Source organism: Saccopteryx leptura, chromosome 2 (assembly GCF_036850995.1).
Source record: "Saccopteryx leptura isolate mSacLep1 chromosome 2, mSacLep1_pri_phased_curated, whole genome shotgun sequence".
Taxonomy (NCBI): Eukaryota; Metazoa; Chordata; class Mammalia; order Chiroptera; family Emballonuridae; genus Saccopteryx; species Saccopteryx leptura.
This window is the reverse complement of record NC_089504.1, coordinates 164,319,214-164,346,120: the sequence shown is the minus strand read 5'-3', so window position 1 is coordinate 164,346,120 and position 26,907 is coordinate 164,319,214. Positions and strand designations below refer to the sequence as shown.

Genomic DNA, 26,907 nt, shown 5'->3' with positions numbered 1-26,907 from the left:
TTCTAAGTGAACATGACGAGGGTTTGAGTATCTTGTTGCCTTTTTCTCACTTGTATATCTCAAGTTTTTATTTATTAACATGCCGATTTCACACGTTCATATGCAGGTCCAGATTGGGGAGAACTGACAACTAAAACACTTTGTACCTGCTTAAAAGACATTTTCTCAACTGTTTAGACTCACAGAGATGAATTTTACGTTCTATCAAATGGGTGAGCATTTTCAGTAGTTTGTGATCTTTCCAAAATGAAAACTGTTTAGGAAGTAAATATTTTCTTTCCACTTCCAAGATAATGAAGGGAGGCTAACAAAAAGCAGGCAGTTGCAGGCTTTTTGTTGAATAAATATACAGAATTAATAGTCTGGCAGTGTATATCACCCCACATAGGAAAGGATGCCATAAAGAGACACACTGAGTATTCCCAGGAAACATGCTCTACATTCTCTCTCCTAAAAGACTCCTACATCCTTTTTACCAATTCAAAAATAAGCAGTATTTGAGTATTGGTATCTTTCTTTCCATTTCACCAGAAAGGAAACAAGGAACATTAACCATTCATCTGCCCATCAGAAAGAGGTGTCTTATAGCCCCAAAAGAAATGTTTATCCCATCAAGAGCTGTAAATCGCTTAAATTGCAAATTTCAGTGGGATTTTTAGCAGTAAATAGCGTAATCCCTAAACCCGTCAGTTATAGAATACTCAAGGCATTTAAAAGTGTTGCTTTTCTACACAGCATAACTTAAATGTAGTGTAACCAATGGTTTACAAGGTAATCAAACACCAAAGCTGCAAACCATTCAGGGAGCCATGACTTAGGTATCTTCTCCCCTTCAAAAATATTTTAGTGGGTACAGATCTTTTGTTTTTATTTTCAAAGTATTACTGCTGTAAAAAGACCATAGTCATGAGTCTGCTACTGAAAAAGCAATAAGTGTTCATTTGTGGGATGAACAAATAAGCACATTTTCTTGTATTCTTGAAGTATAACATGTACAACTTCAGACTAGCTCCCCAATTTATTCACAGGACATCAGCTTTATTTGACATGTCTACTTGCACTTACAATTTAGTTATCATGAAGGAGGAATCCCCAGCCTTAGGATAGACCAAGCGATGCCGACTTACAGCTGTAAAAATACAAGTTGAGGGAAGGTTTAGTACTTGGACTTAAGAGTTGACAGAGACGAAGACGGATCACTTTGTGGGTGCTTGGGGAAGAGGAGAAACGGCCTCCTCGCGCCCTGTTCAAGAAATTTTAAAATCTGTAATGTGTTCTTTGAGCGCTGGCATCTAAGAGAAGGAAATCATCTTGCCGGAGATTCCTTCCAGGCTGCTGCGTCCATTTTCCCCAGGTGGCCGCTGCGTTCCCGGAGAACTGCAGTCACGAGAAACCTGTGTCCTCGCCCCGGCCCAGTCCATCCCCCTGACTTGGCAGCGTCGGCCCCTCCGACCGGGCACTCGCGGCTGCAGGGGCGGCGCCATCTCCGGGCGCAGCCCCTCCTCGAGCCCCGGCCCAGTCCCGTAGCCTGCGGCCCCCGGTGCACGGCTCGGAGCGACGGTCCCCACCGCGTCTCCGGGTACATGGGGTCACTGGTGAGTACGCCCCGGCAGCGAGCTGTGCGCCGGGTTCGTCCCTGGAATCCCCGCGCTAGACACCGAGGAGGAGCCTCCGGGCCCTGCGCAGGGCTGCGTGGGGTCCGGGCCGCGCGCGGGGGCGGGAGGAGCGGCGATGGGGCGGCGATGGCGCGGGTCCGGCTCACAGACACTCGCAGCCCGCGACGCAGCAGCCCGGCCGGCACACGCACACGCGCACGCCGCACGCGCCCTCGCTGCGGGCCGCGGGTCGGGCCCCGGGCCGGGCGCGCGGGGCGCGGGGCGGCGGCGGGGGCGGGGCGGGGTGCGGAGCGGGGACGCGGGGCGCGCGGGGACCCGTGTGCTCGGCGCCCATCCTCCCGCGGGTGCGACTCTGAGCGGCCTGTCCCGCAGGTCTGGACGCTGGCGGCCGGCGCGCTGCTGGCGCTGGCGCTGGCGCTGTCGCCGGGCCGGGCGGGCGCCCCGAGGACCAGCCGGCGGCCGGCGCGGGGCTGCGCGGACCGGCCTGAGGAGCTCCTGGAGCAGCTGTACGGGCGGCTGGCGGCCGGCGTGCTCGGCGCCTTCCAGCACACGCTGCAGCCGGGCCCGCGCGAGCAGGCGCGCAACGCCAGTTGCCCTGGGGGCCGGCCCGACCGCCGCTTCCGGCCGCCCACCCCGCTGCGCAGCGTGTCGCCCTGGGCCTACAGGTGAGCGAGGCCGGGCCGGGGAGACGGCGGTGGCCGGGGCGCCCGGGGGAGCGGCGGCGAAGCGAGTGGGCTGGACCGGGCAGGGGGTGCCCCGGGTCGGGAGCGAGTCGGTGCCACAGAGGCCCATCACTTACCTTGCGGGAAACCTGCTGCCCTGTCCAGTTATGCCCCACAGGTCTGGGTGGGCACGTGTATAGAAGGATGGTCCCATCATTAATGGAACGATAATCTCGCTAACTTATTTCCTAGTGACATCATAGCTGTCATAACGTCACTGAATATCCTTAAAGACACTTGGAAAATCTCTCAGGGCAATAGCTTGGCTTCTCTGGACAGAAGCCGTGCCTTTTGCATTTTTCTGCAACCAGTACTGACCTCTCCGGGCCAACAGGCGCCTCCCGAAGTAGGCAGGGCACCCGGGGACAACAGCGGAAGAGTAGCACACAGCAGGGGCCGTGGTTTCTCAAGAACTCATGTTGGGCGTCTTGAGATACGATTGGATCTCAGTGCTATATGAAAATAAATTTTAATGTAAAAAATCCACAAAAATGGCTAAAAAACACGATCAGTTGATTTATAACTGACATGTTGGGTGCTTGGTGGTATTTAAGCAAAATGGAGGAGCAGACTGAGCGGCTGGTTTGGGCGATGGAAATGAATTCAGTACTGGACCCACCCACTGAGTTTCCCGGGCCTGGGAGGTGCGCAGTTTTAGTGACCAGTGAGCAGAGGTTGTGGTCTCAGATATCAGAGCTGGAGTGCGTATTGGGAACTCAGCCCTAGAGTTCTGCAAAGGAGAGCTAACCTGAGCTGCCCCTGCTGTCAGTTCCCTAGGAACGGACACTTTTGCCTCCCCAAGACCCATGGTAGAGCCACTCAGAGGAGGGACAGCTAAAGGAGGTTACGGACAGGAACAGCACACAGTGTTGGGTGGTCTCTGGCCACCCGGGAAGGCTGTTCAGTGGCCAAAGGTATCAGCGTTGTATGGTATGAGCAGCTGGAAGCCTGTACGTTGGCACTCTGAAGTCTTCTAGGGACGGGCCTAGGCCAGGACTACAGATTGCAGGCTGCTGAAGGGCCCTCCCCTCTGATCACTTCTTCCCACCTCCTCCAGGAGGGGTGTGGGCAGACAGGATTGGCTCCTCAGTGATGTTACTGTGGGCCGGTTTCAGTGGGAGAGTGTGCTCCCTGTACGGCCTAAAGCTTGGATTCTGAAGAGTATCTACGACTAAAGAACGAACGTGTGCTTTAGAAAGATGAGTGGGAAAATGGACTCCAAGTCAGAAATTTTGAAAGGCATGCTCTAGGTGGATAAGACACGCTTTAAAATAGAAATTTGGAAGATAAGTTAGCTTTCCATATCTTTTTTTTTTTTTTTTTTTTTTTTCTGAAGTGAGAAGCTGGGAGACAGGGAGACAGACTCCTGCATGTGCCCAACCTACCGGGATCCACCCGGCATGCCCTCTAGGGGGTGATGCTCTGCTGCAACCTGAGCCATTCTAGAGCCTGAGGCAGAGCCATCCTCAGCGCCCCTGGACAACTTTGCTCCAATGGAGCCTTGGCTGAGGGAGGGGAAGAGAGAGATAGAAAGGAAGTAGAGGGGGAGGGGTGGAGAAGCAGATGGGCGCTTCTCCTGTGTGCCCTGGCTGGGAATCAAACCCAGGATTTCCATATGCTGGAATGACACTGTACCGCTGAGCCAACTGGCCGGGGCCACCTATCTTTACGGCAGAGACAGATCACTCAGAAGGTGGTGTTGGGATGGCTGAGTAACCAGCTGAAAAAAACACACAATTGGATGATCTTAGTCCTATATGAAAGAAATTCTAATGTAATAAATAAATCCACAAAAGCAGATAAAAACGCATTCAGTTATATATATAATCTTGGAGGAGAGAAGGCCTACTTTGTAGCCCAAAGTCATAAAAAAACAAAATTCATCAATTCAGTTACTTAATTGTACGCTATTTCTTGTCAAAATGAGAAAATACCAGAGCACAGAAGAAAGAGTACTTGTAGCCGTGTCACAAAGGCCTCCTTCCCTGAAGAACTCTTCAAAACCAATAAGAGGAAGACCCAGGAAACTACGGGCAGAGGCTGTGGGCAGTCCTCAGGAAGGGTGTCAGACTGAGAAGCCTAAAAAATGAAGAGATGCTGGACTTCAGGCACAATGAGTGAAATGCACATTAAAACTATACTGAGGCCCTGGCCGGTTGGCTCAGTGGTAGAACATCGGCCTGGCGTGCAGAAGGCCCGGGTTCAATTCCTGGCCAGGGCACACAGGAGAAGCGCCCATCTGCTTCTCCACCCTTCCCCCTCTCCTTCTTCTCTGTCTCTCTCTTCCCCTCCCGCAGCGAGGCTCCATTGGAGCAAAGATGGCCCGGGCGCTGGGGATGGCTCCTTGGCCTCTGTCCCAGGCGCTAGAGTGGCTCTGGCTCTGGTCGCAACAGAGCGACGCCCCGGAGGGGCAGAGCATCGCCCCCTGGTGGGCGTGCCGGGTGGATCCCGGTCGGGCGCATGCGGGAGTCTGTCTGACTGTCTCTCCCCGTTTCCAGCTTCAGAAAAATAATAAATTAAAAAAAAAAAAAAACTATACCGAGAAACTCTTGTTTTTGGCACCCATCAGGCTCTGCTGACAAGGCTGTAGGAAAGGGTTCTTGTACAGCAGACCGGTGTGTTTTGGTGCAGCATTTGTGGAGGACAGTTGGGTATTAACTATCAAGTTGTAAATTCATACACTCTTCAACCCAGCAGTTCCACTTGGATATCTGCACTTGTCCATGCTACAGATGGTATTCATTGTGCTGGCAGCTAGGGATTAGAGACATCTAAACATCCACCAAGGGGAAATAGTTTGATAAGTGCTCTACAAGCAACTAGACTAGAGAGAGAAAGGAGCAGGTTTGTAAATGCTTCCATGGAGAAGCCCATCATTAGCATAAGGGAAGCAGGCAAGGTACAGTGTGAGGGCAGCACTCTGCCCTGGCAGAGAGAAGTGGTTACATAACACAGACATGTGCTAAGTGCTGTTTTAAACTGTACACACACACACACACACACACACACACACATTTTGGGGCCTCTTTGGAACCTAGTATCATGGTGCCACTCAGAGGGGAAGAGTGGGAAAGAGACTTACAGAATACAAGCTTTTACTCTTGTATGGTCTGCATTCCATGCTTTGTGCATGCATTCCTTATTTCAAAAAACATCTTAAATTTTAAAAATTGAGACTAGAAAGGGAAGTTTAGCAACCATGAGGATCGAGCAGATACTAAAGAAACGAAGCCTCAGCAGGAAACGGAGGCCCATGATTTCCCGAGGGCACAGGCAGAGAGGGCACATTTGCTCTTAGGGCTGACAGCACAGGCCTGCAGGCAACATGGTGGGTTTTTCAGAGCCCCTTGGGGCCCACCTGGACAGTATGAGGAATTGGGCCAGGAATAGACAGGAAATGACTCTGTGATTCTGTAAGAGAATAGCTTCATGCTTCTTGCTGACCAGTGTGTTATTAGAAAAGCAACATTCAGCCTCCAGAATATAAAATTATCTTCTCATTTACTCTGGCACCTTGTTTGTTTCTCTTGAGCTCTAAAAACAAAAATGCCCCAAAATAAAATCAACATGATTGCTCAATACATTTTTTTAAGGCACATTGACATAGTCAGAAATTTACAGTGAGGTATATGAGGGTTTAAGGACACATCACTCATTTATGTTGAAACCCCAAATATAAACACCTACCAGTACTCTAAATAGTTTTCATTGTTTATATTTTTCAATTCTGGGTCATCATCTAAAGATAGCTTTCCACAAGGACTTGAATAGTGCACAACCATGCATTTTCAGGCTTGGTTACTTTCCTACATAACCCCTTTTCCTGCGAGGAATGTAAGAGACAACACCCAAATTTATTGTGCAGTAAACAATTCCGTGGGCAGCAATAACAGCAAAGGAATAAAAGGAAAAAAAAAACAGGAAGAAGGACAGAGACAGGAATTCGAGTAATTTAAAAATAGAGGCAGAAGGCCTCTGAGGAGAATGCAGAGGCAGGAACTGCCCACACGGGGCAGTCCTCCCCAAGGAGCCAGGGCAGTTTCAGCAGGAGCCACCCAAGGACAGTGAGCGCAGCCCAGGTGCTGGGTGGGCCATTAGTAAACGTCAGTAAAGCTGATGTCCCCCTTTCGGAGACTCCACCTTGGCACCACTCTATTCCCAGAACTTTGGGCAGGTGATTGGGGAGTTCTTGGGGCTGGGTGAGGTCACTCCCTGGGCCAGGCCAGCAATGCCCACTTACTGAGATGACCTTCATGGTTCCTGAGGCTATCATGCCATATTTAGCAATGCTGTATTTGAGAAAGCTTTTCATCAGGATGGGCTGAAATAAAAGCATGTTTTTCCCTCTCCTTTCTCTAACCCAAATGTCCATTTTCCCTGGGGCATCCGTCACTTCTTCCAAGTACCACGTGGGATAGTTAGACCCGTCCATCTGATAGTGACTAAGCAGGCCTGGGTGCCCAGAACACAGGCTCTGACTCCTTTCTCCTAGATTACACCAGTGTTTGTTTCTTCATCTTAATCATTTTTAAATTGTAAAAGGACTGTAATATTTAGAGAAAGTTGAAGAAATGGGCATGGGAAAGGAATGTTAGGAAAAGTCCCTCCTGCATCATTCACCTTTTTTTATATGCCCACTGAACTTTCCTCAGATGCACCCTTCCCATAATGCATTTTCCCATTTGTGTCCAAACCCTGAGAGCCGAGGTAACCAGGGCCCTGTGCTCTGCTCCCAGGAAGGGGGCTATGCCCACCTGGCTGTGACCCACAGGGGGAGCACCAGGCTGACTCACCCCTCACTCAACCTGGTTTCCCAAGAAGCCTTTGGTAGGTGTGATCTTTGAACGTGGGGAGACCTTTCTCTTTTATAATATTTCTCTTCAGCAAGTTTGCCTTTCCTGGGTCCCTGCTTCCAACCTACAGGTTATTCTGATGATTTAAAAACAAACTGACAAAACTATTGTGCCTTCAGGTACTATCCACATATGTCAGTCATATCAGAACAGGTGACTGCGTCCTCTCTCTGATGTCTCCTAACGATTGTTAAGAAAGAAAGGCAGATTGGAAATGGACAAGAACAGAGCAGAGGCAGGTAGATGTTCAGTTATCGTCTGCAACATGATGGATGGGGCACTGTCCATCCAAACGTGTGGTTGTAGGAAAGGGGACACATCATTTAAAGCAGCTTGTTTAAGAAACAGTTGGGCCCTGGCCTGGCTGGATAGCTCGGCTGGTTATTGTCCCAAAGCAGAAAGGTTGCTGGTTCAATCTCCTGTCAGAGCACATACAGGAACAGTGCTATGTCCCTGTCTGTCTCTCTCACTTCCTTTCTCACTGAAATAAGTAAATAAAAATTTAAACACACACACAGAGAGAGAGAGAGAGAGAGAGAGAGAGAGAGAGACATAGGGCCCTTACCAGGTAGCTCAGTGGATCCAGCGTTGTGGGTTGATCCCCAATCAGGGCACATAAGAGAAGCAATCAATGAGTGCATAACTAAATGGAACAATTAAGTGGAGCAATGAGTTGATGCTTCTCCCCCACCCCATTCCTCTCTCTCTCTCTCTCTCTCTCTCTCTCTCTCTCAAATCAATGAGGAAAAAAAAATTTTTAAGTGAGAAGAGGGGAAATAGACTCCCACCTGTGCCCCGACCAGGATCTACCTGGCAACCCCATCTGGGGCCAATGCTTGAATCAGCTGAGCTATCAGCACCTGAGGCCAATGCTCGGACTAACTGAGCCATGGCTGCAAGAGGCGAAGATGGGGGAGAGGGAGGGAAAGAAGAGCAGCCAGGGATCAAACCCAGGACATCCATATGCTAGGTGATGCTCTATCCAGTGATCCAACAGGCCAGGGACAGAAATTTTTTTTTAAAAAAAGCAATGTTGGACCTGACCAGGCTGTGGTGCAGTGGATAGAGCATTGGACTGGGACACAGAGGAACCAGGTTCAAAAACCTGAGGTCGCCGGCTTGAGCGCAGTCTTATCCAGCTTGAGCGTGGGGTCTCTGGCCTTAAAGCCAAGGTCTCTGGCTTGAGCAAGGGGTCACTTGCTCTGCTGGAGCGCCCCCCCCCCCGCATCAAACACATATGAGAAAGCAATGAATGAACTAAGGAGCCACAATGAAGAATTGATGCTTCTCGTCTCTCCCTTCCTGTCTGTCCCTATCTGTCCCTCTCTCTGTCATACACACTCACAAAAAAGCAGTGTTGGGATTTTACCCCCCAAAAAGTGTTTATGGATAAGCGACCTTTAATTGGCCAAAGCATTGCACAGAATTTTTTATCTCTGAGCTACTGAGAATGTCACAGGCTCTCTTGCGCCATCACTGTCACCAAATCATTGTCAGGCATTAAGGTCTCATTCTGAAAACACGTTTGTTCTGCTTTGAGAGTTATTTTTTATGATTGCCTGGGTTTTACTTTTGTGTTCTTCTAGTGGTTGAGGAGAACGACAGTATTTTATCTTTCACCACCTCTTTCAGTGTCCTCACCTGAATGAAATGTACTTAACACCAACAGAAGGGTCAGGGTGAGCCCAGGAGGGCACACAGGCACCGTGATGTGGATGCCTTGTGGTGTGTGTCTCCCTGAAGCGACCCGTGAAGATGTGGGGGTGGGCTCCCGGCAGGAACAAAGGCAAAGACAAAGCCATCTCCCCAGAGCTGTTCTGGAACTAACGGCAGAGTCTAAGCTCATGTGTGCCATTAACTCTTCCTCATAACCGCATGGGGCACAGCTGGTCCAAATTTGGATGAAGGTGGGCTCCTCCTTGTCCTGGAGACGGACACATCACAGACAGCTCCCAGATGCCGCGTGGGTCTGAGCCGCTCTTCCTTTGAAAGGACTGTCCCAGCAGCATGAACATGTGGCCTCAGACAAAGGAACGCAGCCACAGGAGAAATTCTAGCTCTGCCGTCATTGCTTGTCTCTTCCCCTGTGTAAAGCATTGTTCTGAATTATCTTCCAAATGCCTTTCCAAGCCACACTGTCTCTCCTGGTCCCTGACTCCTAGGCGGGCAGGTTTACCTGGCATTGCAGGTTTCCTGCTTCTGGCTTTACCACTGGCCAGGCATCTGGCTAATTGCAGAGCAGTTGTTCAGGGTAGTATGGCTAATGGAAGACACTGCTCATGTCCCTCCCCTGTTTGTGCCTCAGTTTCCCCCCTTGCACAGGGAGAGGGCAACCAGGCTGGGCCCCTTCCCACCCTGACTGTCCAGAGCCACTCAGTTGGCAGGAGGGGCTGCCTCATGGCTCAGCCTTAGCTGACCTTGATGCCAAGTTCAGGATCGCACCAGAGTCAGCCTCAGTCCCCACTCGGGGGTAGGGCTGACGCCAAGCTATCCTTGGCACGCAGAGAGAGCCAGGTGGAGCCCGCCGGGACCTGGCTGAGGCGTCTGTGCCTGGCCACACGCACTGCCCTCCAGGCAGACTTTTTCCGTGTCTTCGTTCATGAGAAATGCACAGCTCATGTGTTCTTGTGGGGCCAGGAGAGCGTTTCCCAGAGTTCCTGGCAGCGTGTGCTGGGAGAGGGGGAGCGCTGGCACGCTGGGCGCCACTGCCCTGCTCAGGGACAGTGTTTTGGTCTTCATGTCCCCAGTTACTCCCTGGCCAGCGAGCAGAGTCCTCCCGACACAAACCTGTGCTCGGGGGCCTGTCCTTCCCCTTCTTCCCTGGAGTCTCAGGACCCTTCGCTTCTGGGCTGCAGGGCCGCTTCGGAGGTGGGGCTGGGGGGCCGGAAGGTGTGTACCTGCCCCAGTGACTCTCTCTCAAGCCTGGGAACTGTTAGGTTGAAGCTGCAGGTGGCCGGTCCACTGGGGAAGGGAAAAGCCTCCTTTCAGCTTCTCTTGGCAACTGGCAGGTGGGTTATAAACCCCCGACTAGGTCTGTCGTGGAGAGAGAAACCCAGTGGGCTGCCTTGTCCCGTATGAGAGAGCTGACAGGCTCAGCCCTTCCTGGGTCTGTGGGTGGGCACTGGGAGAGCGGAACTGACAACACGAGGCTGGTGTGTTCCAAAAGGATTGTCTATTTAAAACGCCTGGGCGCAGGTGTACTGGGACGGACCCAAAAGCCGAGTTGGCCCTGGGGAGGGTTGGAGTAGGGTTTCTATAGATTAGTCAGGGGTCTTGGAAAAAGCTGCTGACATCACTGCCTCTATAGGTGCACAGGAATATTTTTTCATATGTGGATTGGAGAGGCGCCACAGTTTCTCCAAGTTGTTTCTCTCCCGGCTCACCTGTCCAAAGGAGGCCTGTGCTAGTTCACAAGATCCGGGGCTGGCCAGGCAGGCCGAGGCTTCAAGCAAGCCAGTCCCCCTCCTCCCACTGGTTTGCACTGCCCTTGAAATAGTGGGGGCTGGCCTGCCCTGTGGTGGCGCAGTGGATAAAGCATCGACCTGGAACGCTGCGGTCGCTGGTTCAAAACCCTGGGCTTGCCTGCTCAAGGCACATACAGGAGTTGATGCTTCCTGCTTCTCTCCCCTTTCTCTCTCTCTCCTCTGTAAAATAAATATATATATATATAAAAAGAAGCCTGACCAGGCGGTGGCGCAATGGATAGAGCGTCAGACTGGGATGTGGAAGACCCAGGTTCGAGACCCCAAGGTTGCCAACTTGAGCGCGGGCTCATCTGGTTTGAGCAAGGCTCACCAGCTTGGACTCAAGGCACATGCGAGAATCAATCAATGAACAACTAAGGAACCACAACAAGGAATTGATGTTTCTCATCTCACTCCCTTCCTGTCTGTTCCTATCTGTCCCTCTCTCTCTGACTCTGCCACAAAAACAAACAAACAAAAGAAAACAAATGGGGGGCTGATTCCTTAGAAGGCTGCTATTTGAAGACAGCGCCTCTGGGCCAGTAGCCTGGCTTTTATTGTGATTTAAAATCCTCTAATCGTCGGATCTATTCCCAATGTAAGCTTTCCCTGACATTTCTACATTTCAAAGTGAAGGCCAGGAAGCCATAGGTGAGAGAATAGCAAGCCAATTAATTAACTACAACCTCACAGTGAGGGAGGAAAATGTGCTGCTTTGAGCCTGGGTAAGAAATTGGGGGAGTTTTAGTTTTAAAGGGGGCTCTAGTTTTAAAAGCCATCCTGAACCTTGACAGGACCAAACAACCTACCAGGCTATGTGCTGGAGTGATCTGGGGCTTTCAACAACACTGACGCCCTGAGCCACCCACAACGTGACTTTGAATCTCTGGAATCTGGGATAGCGATCACTAGTTTAAAAGCCTGCTTGCATGCGCTGGTTGCTTGACTCAGTGGCAGAGCATTGACCTGGAGTTTAGATGTCCTGCCCTCCCGGGATTCGATTCCCAGTAAGGGCACAGAAGCCATCATCTGCTTCTCCACTCCTCCCCTTCTCACTTTTCTCTATTTATCTTTCTCTCCTCCTCGCCTCCTGTATATAATCCATGGCTGGATTAGAGCGAGTTGGCCCTTGGCGCTGAGGATGGCTCCATGGCCTCCACCTTACGAGCTAAAAAAAAAAAAAAAGGCTCCGGTTGCAACTGATCAAGAGCTCCAGATGGGCAGAACATTGCCCCTTAGTGGGCTTGTCGGGTGGGTCCCGGTTGGGCACATGCCGGAATTTGTCTCTGCCTCCCTGTCCTCTCACTAAACAAAAATAATAATACATAAATAAATAAAATAAAAGCCTGCTTGTGTGATTTAGGGAAGGAAAGCTGAGACGTCCATATTCTCTGCTCTGTGATGCCAAGTGCTCGCTGGGTTGGCTGGGTTGGCAGTGACTTCGCAGCATATGGGGTGCTGGGCTGGGAGCATCACAAGGTCCAGGAATATTGGGAGAAGGCAGTCGCCCCACTGCTTCGGAGGAGCTGCAGCTGGCGTGTGCGGGCTCAGTGCCCGTCCAACTTGCCACTGGCTGTGTGAGTGTCGTGGTCCCAGCTTGTGAGCAGTCACCTGGGCAATTCTGATTCAGGAGGTGGGGTGCACATGAGAGTGTGAGTTTGTCTCCCAGCTGTGTGCGGCTCTGGTGCAGGGGGTCTGGAAACCACGTTTTGGAAATCTTGTCTGTGGTATCTAACTGCCCACATCCCAGGCAAAGACAGGCATTTTCCAGAAGACTCTTAGCTGTTGGAAGGGAAGTTATTTCTCCTTCTGACCACCTGGGGGCCCAGCTGTTTATTGCCAGAATTCGATGACATCTTGATGTCTGGTGAGTAAGCCTGCCTTATCCTTCTTCCGGTGGTCTTGACTCTTCTTGCCCTTTTCTCTCTATACAAAAGTTAGATCAGCTTGGCAGGCTCTAAGGGCCATCTGTCAGGATTTGGGTTAGAGTTGCACTGACTTTCTAGATTAATTTGGGGAATTCTCTAGTATATTGAAGACAGTGGATTGCAGGCATCTCTTCTAAGCAGAAGACACAGATTAAAAAGTCAAACCATAGCCCTACCCTCAGGAAGCTGGGAGAGTCGCCTGGTCACCAGTCATCCCTTCACTTTGCAGAGAGCCAGGCAGGGGCAGTGTTTTGTCCAGTGTCACTGGTCGGTAACTAAAGGGAACTAAAATTTTAGGTTCAGGACTCTTTGACCCATCTGCCCTTCAACGAAAGCCTGTTGGGTTAACCTCACTTAAGAATCACAACTGCCAAGGAGGCTTTGTTTCCACCTAGCTGGTTCAGTTCTTGTGGGTTTCCAATCTGAGCCTTTGGTTCCTGGGTTTGAGTCTTGGATTGCAGTAAAGAACAATAGACTTAGCCTGGCTGGTGGTGGTGCAGTGGATAAAGTGTCCACCTGGGACACTGAGGTCCCAAGTTCAAACTCCAAAGTCACTGGCTTGAGTGTCGGCTCACTAGCTTGAGCATGGGAGAATAGACATGATCCCATGGTGGCTGGCTTGAGCCCAAAGGTCACTGGCTTGAGCAAGGGGTCACTAGCTCGGTGGGAGCCCCCCACCCCCAGGTCTGATCAAGGCAGGTATGAGAAGCAATCAATGAACAACTAAAATGCCACAACCAGGAGTTGATGCTTCTCATCTCCTTTCCTCTCTCTCTCTCTTTCCCGCTAAAAAAACACACAACAATAAAAAGCCAGACTTAGTCTCTGCTGTTTTGAAATTAAAATGATGATGTTATGTTTTGGGAAACAGAAGGCTGAGCTATGTCTGAGTTAGAGGCAGTAAGTCCCCAGCTCCCGGGACTGGGCCCAGGTGGGGCCCACAGGAGCCCCTGGTGCGGCCCTTCGCGCTCCCCAGCGGCATTGTTCCTTGAACGGTTCTGAATTGTTTCCTAACCACACTCAGGCCAGGGAGCCACGTTCTTTCCTGTCTCTGCTGCCATACACGTTCCTCCCCCAGCTCAGTTTCCATCACCTTCACCAGTCCCAGAAGGGCTGGCCTTTGTTCTTGGAGTAAGCAGGCCAGCTGTCCTTCCACATGTGGCTCAATGACACTTCTGGGATCTCACGAGAGGGGAAAGCCTGACCAGGCGGTGGCGCAGTGGATAGAGCATCGGACTGGGATGCACAGAGGGGAAGCTGGATGGGTCTTGTGTGTCTGTGCCAAGCTTCCGTGGAGCAGCACGCAGAAAATGTGAAGACAAAAGTCATTGCTCATGAGTAGGTGACAGCCATGCAGGTAGCTCTCCTTGGCCCTGTGGCCGAGTTTGGTCAGAGACAAGGCCCCTGCTGGAGTGTCCTGATGCCTCATTGTCATGGCAGCTTTCTTCATACAGAAAGCGCCCTGGTGGACAGTGTTCCAGCATCTCAAGGCTGCAGGCAGGTTGATGGCTGCAGCACCGTGTCCGTCCCCTAGCTGCCCTGAGGTACCCAGACCTGGCTTCTCCGCCCCAGCCTGTGCCCTACAGAGCATGGCTGTCTGTTCTCTGTGGGAACTGGTGGCAGGGGTGCCCACAGCTCTGGTGGCAGGGGTGGGATGTGTATGTTGTGTCCCCGCCCTGGGTGGCACACTTCTGTTTTAGGAGAACCTCCTGGTCATAAAACCACGACCTGAAAACCATCAACTCTTACGCCCTCTTACTATGTCTCCCACTCCGGAGGGGGCAGGCAGCCATCTTTCTGTCACAATGTCTTAGCCCAGAGGCATCACTGTGATGGTGGAAATTTCAGTCTCAGAGGACTGACTGGTGGGTGTGGAGTGTGTATTTTTAGTCAGATGAGCCTTCTGGTCATGGCAGCATCCAAGCCATTGTGGTTCTTCTGATAAAATTGTCACGTGACGCGTGACTTGGTGCCTGCACAGAAGAGGAAGCCCACCTGTTTAGGTTGGGGAATCTTTGCTGCCTGAAGTCAAACCCATATTACAGATGAGGAAACTGAGTCTGAAGAGTCCATGCCTGACCTTCCTACCCCCCATCTTAACCTGTAATCGAGTCAATACCACTGTCAGAATGATCTTTCTAAATTTCAATTTGATCATGTCTTTATTGCTTACCACCCTTCTGTGGCCTCCCGTAGTCTGTCTATAAAGTGAAAGCCAGGCTTTTCTCGGGGCATCAGGGCCTGTCCACCTCTCTCAGTTCTCACCAAGTTGCACTCAGCCACGTGTGTGCAGGCCACATCCTCCAGGCAGTGAGCACGGGCAGCCCCACCCCTGCGCCCTTCTGCTTTCCTGGCCCCTTTGCCCTGCCCTCCATCACCCCTTCTTTGCCAAAGTCAGCCCTCTGTGGCCTCCAGCCTCACCTCAGACCTCCTACACCCACCCACCTGTGTCCACAGTGTGAGCCCTGGCGCTGGCTGATGCTGACCACAGGCTCTGCGTTTGTGAAGGGGCCTCACCCTCTGCTCTCCTCAAGAGCCTGACAAGTCTGCCAATAGTGACCACTACTGCCTACTACGTGACAGACTCAGAGGGCACTTCCTAATTAGCACGTAGCTCTGTGTGTGGAACTGTGCACATGCTCAGGTATTTGGTAGTTGTGTCTGAAAGACAAGTATGAGTGCTCTTTGTTCAACAAAACCATACAATACCATCATCATACCTAAAAATTAATACTTCTTTAACATCTTTCAGTACTCAGTTGGGTTCAAAGTTCCCTGATTATCACATAAGTATTGTTTTTGTTTGTTTGTTTGTTTTGTTTTGTTTTTCTGTAGTTTTCTGAAGCCGGAAACGGGGAGAGACAGACAGACTCCCGCATGCGCCCGACTGGGATCCACCCGGCACGCCCACCAGGGGGCGACGCTCTGCCCACCAGGGGGCGATGCTCTGCCCCTCCGGGGTGTCGCTCTGTTGCGACCAGAGCCACTCTAGCGCCTGGGGCAGAGGCCAAGGAGCCATCCCCAGCGCCCGGGCCATCTTTGCTCCAGTGGAGCCTCGGCTGCGGGAGGGGAAGAGAGAGACAGAGAGGAAGGAGAGGGGGAGGGGTGGAGAAGCAGATGGGCGCTTCTCCTGTGTGCCCTGGCCGGGAATCGAACCCGGGACTTCTGCACGCCAGGCCGGCGCTCTACCACTGAGCCAACCGGCCAGGGCAAGTGTTGTTTTTTAACACTTTAAAATATTGTTTATTTTTTCTGTTTTAGTATTTAGCTCATTTTGAAATAATTTTAAACTAATGGGGGGAGAAAAAAGTGAATTTAGTTCAAGAAATTCCCTGTACCATTTAACCAGATTGCTCAAAGGGCAGCATCAGGAGTTGGCAGAATTATCAAGACCAGGAAAGGGGCACTGGCATAGGCCTGCCACCTGCGCTGTGGCCCCGAGCCGGTGTCCTGCGAAGCCCTTCCCGCTCCACACCCAGCCCTGCCCCACACGCTGCTCTGGGCACTCAGAGCACTTTAGTTGCACGTAGTCTGCCACAGTTCCTCAGGTCTTTATCTCCATGTCTGTGACACTTTTGAAGAGCCCTGGTCAGGGATTTCAGGGGGTAGTGCCCAGTTTGGGTTGAGAACGGGTTTTAAGCAACCATATAATTTCTCATCCAAACAGAGACACTTGGGAGTAAAGTGATCTCCAGTTCTCATGGCACCGACAGGCCAGCTGGTACCTGGTGGCTCTGTTGCTCGCTTGGGGCTCTCTGTTTTTCTTTTATATTGAGGTATAATTGACAGACAGTGTCATATCAGTTCCAGGAGAATAACAATGATTTGACATTTGCATACATTGTGAAATGAACACCACAGTAAGTCTAGTTAACATCTATCACCTCTCATGGTTCCACATTGTTTTTCTTGTGATGAGACATACTCTCTTAGCCACTTTCAAATACCCAATGCAGTACTGTTAACTACGGTCACCATGTTGTACATTACATCCCTGGACTTAGTTTATTTTATAACTGTAAGTTTGTACCTTTTGATCCTCTTTCCCCATGTTGCCCATCTCCTACCATTTCCCTCTGGCAACCACCAACCTGCTCTGTGATCTGTGAACTCGGGTTCTTGTTTTCTTTTTAGATTCTACATATAAATGAGATCATGCGGTACTGTACTTGTCTTTCTATGCCTGACTTATTTCACTCAGCGTAACACCCTCTACGTCCATTCGTGTTGTTGCAAATAGTAAGATTTCTTTCTTTTTTATGGCCGAGTAATATTCCATGGTGTATATGTAACCACTTCTTCTTTATCCAGTCATCTATTGTTGGATGCTTGGATTGTTTCCATGTCTTGGCTATTGTTAATAATGCTACAGTGAACATGGGGGTGCATGTGTCTTTTCAAATTAGTGTTTTTGTTTCCTTTGGATGATTACCCAGAAATGGAATTGCTGGGTTGTCTGGAAATTCTTTTTTTAAAATTTTGGACATAAGTCCATACTGTTTTACACAGTGGCTGCACCATTTTAAAATCCCAGAACAGTGCACAAGGGTTCCCTTTTCTCCATATTCCCGCCAACACTTGTTTGTTGGCTTTTTGATGACAGCCATTCTGACAGGTGTGAGGTGATCTGTCATTGTGGTTTTAATTTGCATTTCCCTAAAGATTAGTTACATTGCACATCTTCTCATGTGTCTGTTGACCCCACTGCATATCCTCTCTGGAGAAGTATCTATTCAATTCCTCTGCCCATTTATTATTATTATTATTATTTTGTATTTTTCCAAAATTAGAAGCGGGGAGGCAGTCAAACAGACTCCCACATGCACCCGACCGGGATCCACCTGGCATGCCCACCAGGGGGCGATGCTCTGCCCAACTGGGGCGTCGCTCTGTTGCGGCCAGAGCCATTCTAGTGCCTGAGGCGGAGGCCGTGGAGACATCCTCAGCGCCTGGGCCAACTTTGCTCCAATGGAGCCTTGGCTGCGGGAGGGGAAGAGAGAGAGAGAGGAAGGAGAGGGGGAAGGATGGAGAAGCAGATGGGAGCTTCTCCTGTGTGCCCTGACCAGGAATCAAACCGGGGACTTCCATATGCCGGGCTGACGCTCTACCACTGAGCCAACCGGCCAGGGCTTCTGCCCATTTTTTAAATTGTATAGTTCGTTTTTTTTTGCTATTGAGTTGTACAAGTTCTTTATATATTTTGGATATTAACCACTTACCGGATGCATGATTTGCAAATATATTCTCCCATTCAATAGACTGCCTTCTCATTTTAATGATGGTTTTCCCAAGACTCTTTAATATGCAGGTCCCCCCCCCATTTTGTTCCCCTTTGGAATGAAACGTCTGCTGAGATTCCTGCATGCTCTATGTTGTCGGCCACCTCCTCACAGTACCTTTGGTGTCCTCTGACCTCGTGTTAACAGTAAATTGGTGAGGTCAGACTCCAGTGGGGTTCTGGACCAGCCTCTTCTCAAGCCTCTGCCTTCTTCGTTCTGGGGAGGTCACAGCTGCCTCTGTCAGTTTCCACAATTAGACTTCTTCTCCCTTAAAAGTTGGTTTTCCTGCCCTTTCCTGGTGTTTCTCCACACACTGCCCTGAGTGTTTTATTTTTTATTTGCTTTATTTTGTTTTTCTTTTCCAAGGGAGAGGAGGGGAGATAGAGAGACAGACTCCCACATGCACACCAACTGGGATCCACCCAGCAATCCCTATCTAGGGCAGATGCTCTGCCTGTCTTGGGCCATGCTCACAACCAAGCTATTTTTAGTGCCTGAGACAGAGGCTCTACAGAGCCATCCTCAGCTCCTGGGCCAATGCGTTTGAACAGTTGAGCCATGGCTGCGGAAAAGGAAAAGAGAGAGAGAGAGACAGAGAGAGAAGGGAAGGGGGAGGGGTGGAGAAGCAAATTGTTGTTTTTCCTGTGTGCCCTGACTGGGAATTGAACCCGGAACATCCACATGCTGGGCCAACGCTCTGTCCCTTGAGCCAACTGGCCAGGGCCCTGAGTGCTCTTGTTTAAATGCTAATTTGAAGAGCTCTACCTGCCACCAGCACCACTTTTGGCCCAGGTCAACTTCCACACATTGTCTGAGGGGTCCACTAAAATTCTCCCGGGTCAGGTTGCTTTCCTTCTCAACATACTTCACATCGCCCGAGGGCTAGATCCAAGTCCCCCACTGTGAACTGTGACCCTGCTGGCCCAGCCTCCATGGCCACCGCAGCCCTGGCTCCCTGTCTGTGCTGCAGTCCCAGCTCTGACGTGGGCCCTGACTCTAGGCTTTGGCCTCTGCCCTAACTGCTCTTTCTCCTTTCTTCCTCCGGACAGGGCCGCCCAGGAGCCACACTGGCCAGGACCCTCGCCCTGGCTGCCATGCAGGGTCAGCTGTCTAGGTGTTTCTTCGTGCGTTTATCCCCCAGATGAGTCCTTGGACAGTTGATGTGTTGTGTCGACACCCCATGGCCCAAAATGTCACTGGGACTCAGATGTTTGTGGGATAAATGTTGAAAGTAGTTGGAGAGTTTAGGAATTTCCCTTCCTTTGAATATTCAGTTAGGGCCCTTCACTGACCACCAGGCATTGGGGACAAAAAATACAAAACACCGTCATCAGCTCGCCATCTCCCTGTGAATGGACCACGGGGCTAGGGGACTGTGGGAAAGAGCAAATGCAACTTGACCAAGGGGGTGTGAAAATTCTTCAGACACTGATTTGAATTGCACTGTAAATATGGTGGGCTTCCCTCGTTGATACTGGTTCGGGAAGAGGCACCCTGGGCAGAGCTTAGCTGCATGCAGCCCAGGCAGGGCACGTCCGTCCGTTGTGGGGTGACAGGGTCCAAGCTGCATGGAGGGGAAGACGGGGAAGAGGGGCGGGGAACAGACAGGAAGGACCACGCCATGCAGGCCTCTGAAGGCACAGCAGACAGCTTTGTACTTTCCCTGACATGAACCCCCAGTATGAGGGGTCCTGTGGGAGCCTGCACCTCAGCTTCCCAGGTGGAGGGCAGGAATGCGGCTTGCAGAGGTGGGAGAGCTGGAAAGGTGGGGCCGGCTTTGTCAGTCTTCACAAGGATGGAGCTCATTACGCCACAGAAGCCTGGACGGCAGTCCAAGGGAAGAGTAGTGATGAGAAGTACAGTCTTAATCTCTGCTGTTTGTGTGCATGTGGGTGTGAAAGAGGATCTGTCAGTGGGTCTAGGGGGCACAGCACTTGCATTTTGCAGACTCTACTCTCTTCTGTTTGCACAGAACAGATGCATCAAGTGTTCAAGGCTAAGTCTGCCTTTCTTGACCCGCCATTGCTACCCCATCCTTCTGGTCACCCTGAATGGGAGCCTTGGAGTCCCCGCTGGACGAGTCCCCACTGACCTAGTCCCTGCATTCAAACAGGAAATGACCTCCTGGCTTTAGAATGCTCCATGGCAGGCCGGGTGTGACCCTCCAGTTGAACCATGACCTACCCTCTTCAGGGCATCCTGCCAGCACCTGCTTCCCCCAATCCCTCCCCTTCCACATGTGCCAGCCGTTACCCAGCTCTGGGACGTGGACGCCCACACAACAACTCCCTTTGCACAGTCATCTTAGCTCTTTCCCGCTGTGTGAATGGCACAGGGTTGTCAGTGGGCAGTTTTATTCTTGCATGAAGATGCCATTTCTAGACTCTTCTCTCCCCAGCCATTCTGGCTGTCAGTATTCAAAGAGGTTTGACCCAGGCCAAAGAACTCACATACCTCCTTACCGGTCTAGGGCAGGGGTTGGGAACCTATGGGTCGTGAGCCAGATGTGGCTCTTTTGATGGCTGAATTTTTATTGGATAATTCGTAACTGTTGTGAGGTCAGGTAGTAAACTTCCCTCCTTTTAATCAAGTAGTCAGCTAATTGCAGAAACTCTTTTGACAAAGAAGATGGCTAAAAGAAAAAAAGATGAGGAGTATCATACTTTTCAGCAGGAATAGACAGAGGAATTCGCCCTTGTGGAGAGAGCAGGTTCTACAGTGTGTCTAATATGCAATGATAAATTGCATTGATGAAACGGTCAAATATAAAGCGGCACTTCAACACCTGCCATACTACATTTGCATCGAAATATCCAGTGGGGGACAGCAGGAAGAAAGCATGTCAAGAGCTACTGTGCAGAGTGCAAGCTATTCAGCAGCAACTCTGTGTTTGGACCCAACAAAGTGACTGGAATTCGGCTAGCTTTGCTGGTGCTTTAACAATTGTGAGAAACGGAAAGCCATTCTCAGATGGGGAGTATGCCAAAACATTCATGCTTGATGTTGCCAATGAACTTTTTGACAACTTTTCAAATAAAGACAAGATAATCAAATGAATAAAAGACATGCCTCTCTCAGCAAGAACTGTTCATGATCATACCATCATGGTGGCAAATCAAATTGAGGCAACACAAGTGAAGGACATAAATGCAGCACCATTCTTTTCTCTCGCTTTGGATGAGTCAACAGACATAGGCCATTTATCCCAGTTCAGCGTGATTGCAAGGTATGCTGTCGGTGACACACTACATGAGGAAAGTCTTGCTGTTTTGCCTATGAAACAGACAACAAGAGGGGAGGATTTATTCAAGTCTTTCACTGAGTTCACTAAAGAAAAAAAATCTACCGATGGATAAACTTATTTCGGTGTATACTGATGGTGCTCCATGCATGGTGGGGAAATACAAAGGATTTGTAGCACTTCTTCATGAACATGAAAGAGACCCATCCTAAGTTTTCACTGCATCCTACATCAGGAGGTGCTTTGTGCTCAGATGTGTGGCGAGCAGCTTGGTGAGGTGATGTCACTGGTCATTCGGGTGGTCAACTTTAATGTTGCCTGAGCTTTAAATGATCGCCAGTTTAAAACACTGCTGGATGAAGTTGGGAATAATTATCCTGGTCTGCTTCTGCACAGCAATGTACGTTGTTTGTCAAGAGGGAAGGTGCTCAGCCGTTTTGCGGCTTGTCTGAGTGAAATCCGGACTTTTCTTGAAATGAAAAACGTCAAGCATCCTGAGTTAGCTAACACTGAGTCGCTCCTGAATTTCTACTATCTCGTGGACATGACTGGACATCTGAACCAGCTCAATGTGAAAATGCAAGGCGTTGAAAATACAGTCTTATCTCTTCAACAAGCAGTGTTTACATTTGAAAATAAGCTGGACATTGAAACAAGTTGTTTACTACACTTTGAAAAACTGGGAGAGTTTAAAGATGCATGCACAGCAAGTGACACTGCTCAACATCAGCAGCTTGCGGCTTCACATCTAATCTCCTGCAGTCATTCAAAGCGCGCTTTGGAGAATTTTGTAAGCATAGTCATCTTTTTAAGTTCATCACCCATCCACATGAGTGTGCAGTGGACAGCGCCGACCTGAGTTACATCCCCGGTGTCTCCGTCAGAGATTTTGAGCTATAACCTGCTGACCTGAAGGCCTCAGACATGTGGGTGAATAAGTTCAAGTCACTGAATGAAGATTTGGAAAGACTTGCATGACAGCAAGCAGAGTTGGCGAGCAAACACAAGTGGGGAGAAATGAAAAAACTTCAACCCGCGGACCAGCTGATTGTCAAAACTTGGAACGCGCTTCCCGTCACATACCACACACTGCAGTGTGTGAGTATGGCTGTACTGACAATGTTTGGCTCTACGTATGCATGTGAGCAGTCTTTCTCACATCTAAAGAATGTTAAGACCAACCTACGATCATGTTTAACGGATGGAAGTCTCAACGCCTGCATGAAGCTTAACCTCACCACGTATCAACCAGTCTACAAAACCATCAGCAAAACCATGCTGCACCAGAAGTCGCATTAATGGTAAGAAGTACTTTATTCATCATTGGTTAGCAACAGCATAACAACATTATTAAAAATAATTCAGAGACTTATTGTACTTTAAAAGTGTTGGTCTTACATAAAATGCACACTTGTATTTAGTGTTAAACATATTGTATGGCTCTCATGGAATTACATTTTAAAATATGTGGCTCTCTCAGCCAAAAATGTTCCCGACCCCTGGTCTAGGGCATCCTTCCTCCTCAGACCACTCAGAGTTAACACTTGCCTCTGTGTTGGGGTCTCCTCCACAGAGAACATCCTTTAATCCTGTCACTCCCTCCCTGCCCCCAACATGCCCAACACTGGCCGTGCAGTATCCCCCACCCAACTCCTCCTGCAGCAGCCTCAGCTGTCTCTTACCGCCCCGCCCCTCCCAGACCCAGCTGCAGTGGACAGCGCCGACCTGAGTTACATCCCCGGTGTCTCCGTCAGAGATTTCCACCCACCCTTCCACTGGATGGCCCCAGCATACCGCTTCACTGGAAACCTCCCAACCTGGTGGATGTGTGTTTTAGTCATTAGTAGTGAGGACTAGTCCACAGAACCTATCACTGGAGGGCCAGTGGTTTGTGCCAGCCACAGGGGTCAGGGGAGCCCTGGCCAGCCCTCCTGGGCACCTGCTGTGCTGCAGCCTTTCTGCCAGGAGCACTCCTTAAAAGGAATGGAGGAGAAACAGGTAGTACCTCAGGTTCTAGGGTTCAAAAACCTTTATGCACATGTCATTTTTTTCAATTATTCAGGCTTCCATTGGTCAGCACTTTGGGGGCCTTCCTGGACTGGCACTTGGTAGGTCTGCAAATGGATGTGTGTTGCTTGAGAGGCTGGCAAAGTCATAGCTGTGGTTCTGCAATTTTAGGGTAGGGTCTCCAGCACTCAGCTCCAGAAGAAAGAGAAGCATTCATAAAACGATTATACAGGTTTGAAATGGGCAGATTAATGGGAATGAGGATTTGGAGTGATGGTGATCCCATGAGAAATAGGGACAATCCCTCCCCCTGCAAAGAGACATTAGGGAGGTGACCTAGGTTACCATTAATGACTTACTTGCTTTGGGAGGGGTTATAGGTGGAGCCCCAGACCCTTCGCAGCATGGCAGCAGATTGTGTATCCGTGTAGAAACTTTGTCCTCGGCATCTAAGCTGGAATTAGGGGAGGCCTGGATGAAAATGAAGATGACCAAGTTTAAACCTTCTTGTACTTTTCAAGTATCCCAGACTGGCCAAGCCTGCTGTCCCCTGGTGTGACTTTGGCTCCTTCACAAAAGAGAGCACACGGACCCTGACAGACATAGGGCCCACCTTGTGACCTTCTGGGCAGGTGTCTCAAAGCTACCATTGCTCCCAGCTGTTTCAGAGGCCAAGTGACCAGTGTGGGCAGCACCCTGGCAGCCATGGCCCCTTCTGAGCCTGCAGAGCCTGGTGGGTGGGAGCATAGGCGATTCTGGCCCCGGGTGGCCCTTAGGGCTGGAGTCAGGGTCCTGGCATAAAGAGGACGTCTGATCAAATTCCCGTGGCTATAAGGTCCCTGTCGATGCCCATGCATAGTGCAGAGACGCTATTTTTCTAGGGGCATCAGTCTGAGAACTTTTGGGGGAACGGCCGGGGAGCCAGCTATCAAGTCTGTCTGCCATCCCGAGGACACCACGTGCAGGGAAAATGTCTGGCCGACCTTCCCGCTCCGTGGGGCGGTGACATTGGCCCCTCCTCGTGCCCGGGCCGCCCACCCTGTTGAGGGCGCCCCTGACCCCGCCTCTCCCCGCAGGCTGTCCTACGACCCCGGCCGCTACCCGCGGCTGCTGCCCGAGGCCTACTGTCTGTGCCGCGGCTGCCTGACCGGGCCGAGCGGGGAGGAGGACCTGCGCCTACGCAGCGCGCCCGTGCTGCTGCCCACCGTGGTACTGCGCCGCACCCCTGGCTGCTCGGGGGGCCGCTCCGTCTACGCCGAGGAGTACGTGGCCGTGCCCGTGGGCTGCACCTGCGTCCCCGCGACCGACCGCGATGCACCCGCCGTCCCCGGAGCCGAGCGCGACGGGAAGGAGCGGAGCCGGGACCCAGGCCATCGGGAGCGGTACCGGGACCCGCGCAGGCCTCTCCGTCCGAGAGCAGGACCGTGACTCGAGCGACCGGGAGCCCCGCGCGGGGAAGAGTCACCGCCCGGCCCTGGAGTCTGCGGGTCCCGTCCACCGCTCAGCCCCACCCCCCAGGGCTTCCAGGCCCCACCCACCCTGGGCGGTGGCACGCTCCTGGGACACGGAAGTCGCGGCCTCCCCACGTAGGTAGGTGGTAGGTGCTTTTTAAAACATCTTTTTATAAGACTATATACCTATTTGTTTCTAATAGGGGCAGAAACTATTTTTATGTTAGCGATTTTGAACAACTATATTACATCTTTTTACCTGTCATATGTACGTTTTTAAATCTTGGCTTCACTCCCTGTGCTGGGTCTTAGTAGTGCAGCTGGAACCCTGAGATAAACACTGGTCAGCAGGTGCTGCAGACCAACTCCGAGGCCAGCCTGCCCCGGTTGGCGGGCAAAGCCGGACAGGCAGGGCTGACCTGACACGCCGTTTGTCTGGCTGCTATAGGAATGAAAGGGAAGGGTAGTAGGCTCATGTCAGCTCAGAGTCATCCCAGAAATCCTCAACTTGGGTTCATTCACGAGTTTATCAGTGGCTGCAGATTTACTCAATTTTTTTTTTTCACTTTTCAATGGCAATGGTGCCAATTTGTGGGTAAGAGGTGGTGAGTGACATCTTTGCCAACTCTCAAAAAGAACCTAACTCTTGGCCACATCCGGGACTGGCCACAGATGAGCGAGGAGTGGGCCCTTACAATTTCCAGAAAGCAGTATGGAGCCTTTTTTTGTAAATGTATTGCAATGTGACCTGAATCCTTATTCTCTGGGAGTCTGATCCTGAACACAATGATCTGTAAAAGTGAGGTTTCTTTTTAAATCATTAAAATGGTTGTCAATGAAGGTATGTTGCTTGTGTGTATTTCTCTCTGATGGGCTCAACTGTTTTAGAGGAAACAATATGTTCATGAAAGTCTTCACTTTATCTTAGTTTTATGGTGGAAGTTTAAGATTTGATTTAGCTTCAGATCTAGGAGTCACAGAAAGTGGATCTCTGCTCTCCTGTGACATCCCAGCCAACCCAGGAAGTGCCCTGTTACCTCAGGCTCCTGCTGCCACGAAAGCAGCACTTTGGCTGCCTGAGTTTCCTCAGCCTTCATCTGATCTGGATACCAGGTCCACCAAGAGCACTTTGAACATTTACTCTGTGGACAGAAATTGTGCATGAAAACACACTGCTCTGCAAAATCAGGGTTTTCCAAGTAGCTATGGGTAGTTCTGTATAGTTTGGGAAATTTGTTTTATAAAAAGGTAGCCTTAGTGGTGGTATATCTAGTAGAATATGTTGTTGAGAAACAGAAGGTTCAGAGCAACCTTTTATGTCTAGTTCAGAACATAAAAATCCATAGATTAAAAAGTTATCTTTCAAACTGTGATTTGAGTAGTTTCTGTCCTCACCTTCCAGCCACTGCTCAGCTATAAATCGTGCAAACCAGAGTGGATGAGAAACGACCATCTGCAGCCTGTCACTATTGTATTCACTGTATCATTAGTTTGTTAAAAGGGACACGTTCCCAGTAGAAGAAAGTGGCTTCCATTCTAAGATTTACAGAGGAAACCTCTCTGCATTCGCTCCCACTGGCATATTGGCACCTAACTATTCATCGAGCACCAGCTGTGCAGTCAGCACTGAGCTCCTGGAAGTACCTTACTGGTTATTGAAGATACTTTCCAACCAACCAATAGTGTTTCTATTGTACGCTTGTTTGTAACCATGGAGTCATGTGAGGAGAGCCTTCAACTACACTGGCACCTGCTGACACCCATACTGCAGGGCCAGTGAGCAGTCTTCTGCTCGGACTGCATCTCCTCTAATCAAGACAAAGGCGGAAGATCAGTTAGTAAATCAGTCCCAGCTCTGACTGGACAAAGGGAAGGAGCCAGCACAGGATGCTCTTTTGGAGTGATGTTTTGTTTGCTCTTGCTGTCTACCCTCGGAACACACAGCTGAGTAAAAACATGCGACCTCTAACTTGCCTGCAGTTCCAACCCTTCCCTTTCTGCTCACGTTGTCTTGGTGCAAGCCTCTGAATTAGGAGGGCTCACAAAGATGTTTATGCAGCAGCACCCTCTTTGACCCTGGCAGTCTGTGCTTAAGATGTAGGAGATGAGGTTGCCTCCTGAGAACCCCTAGTGCGGGACAGACCTACTGAAAGTGCACCAGCCATCTCGCTGTTCCTGAGCTTGTGGCCACACGCACTCTGCCTGACACAAACACAGATGTCTCATAAAAATACCAAGTGATCTTTTTAAGTGAATTCTAGGTTACAAGAATGACACATGAGGCATGAGAGTGACACACGAGGTCTGAGAAGTGAGCAGAGCACAGCCCTGTGGACAGCCAACCTC

General features: G+C 50.4%; 1 protein-coding gene and 1 long non-coding RNA gene across 3 annotated transcripts; one reads left to right on the top strand and one right to left on the bottom strand.

Annotated features, from left to right (window-relative positions):
- Positions 1 to 1,018: 1,018 nt before the first annotated feature.
- IL17D (interleukin 17D) lies at positions 1,019 to 25,405 on the top strand. Its single transcript, XM_066369213.1, has 3 exons — positions 1,019 to 1,595; positions 1,989 to 2,281; positions 24,187 to 25,405. The coding sequence occupies exons 1-3, from the start codon at positions 1,584 to 1,586 to the stop codon at positions 24,536 to 24,538; spliced, it is 657 nt and encodes a 218-aa protein (XP_066225310.1). The 5' UTR covers positions 1,019 to 1,583; the 3' UTR covers positions 24,539 to 25,405.
- Positions 20,167 to 24,430, bottom strand: LOC136395078 (uncharacterized). 2 transcript variants are annotated; one of them, XR_010749264.1, is made up of 3 exons: positions 24,316 to 24,430; positions 23,470 to 23,581; positions 20,167 to 21,135 (listed from the first exon to the last, which is right to left on the bottom strand). It is a non-coding gene; the product is annotated as an uncharacterized lncRNA (long non-coding RNA). The 2 variants fall into 2 exon arrangements; XR_010749265.1 differs by lacking the exon at positions 20,167 to 21,135 and adding an exon at positions 22,441 to 23,302.
- Positions 25,406 to 26,907: the final 1,502 nt, after the last annotated feature.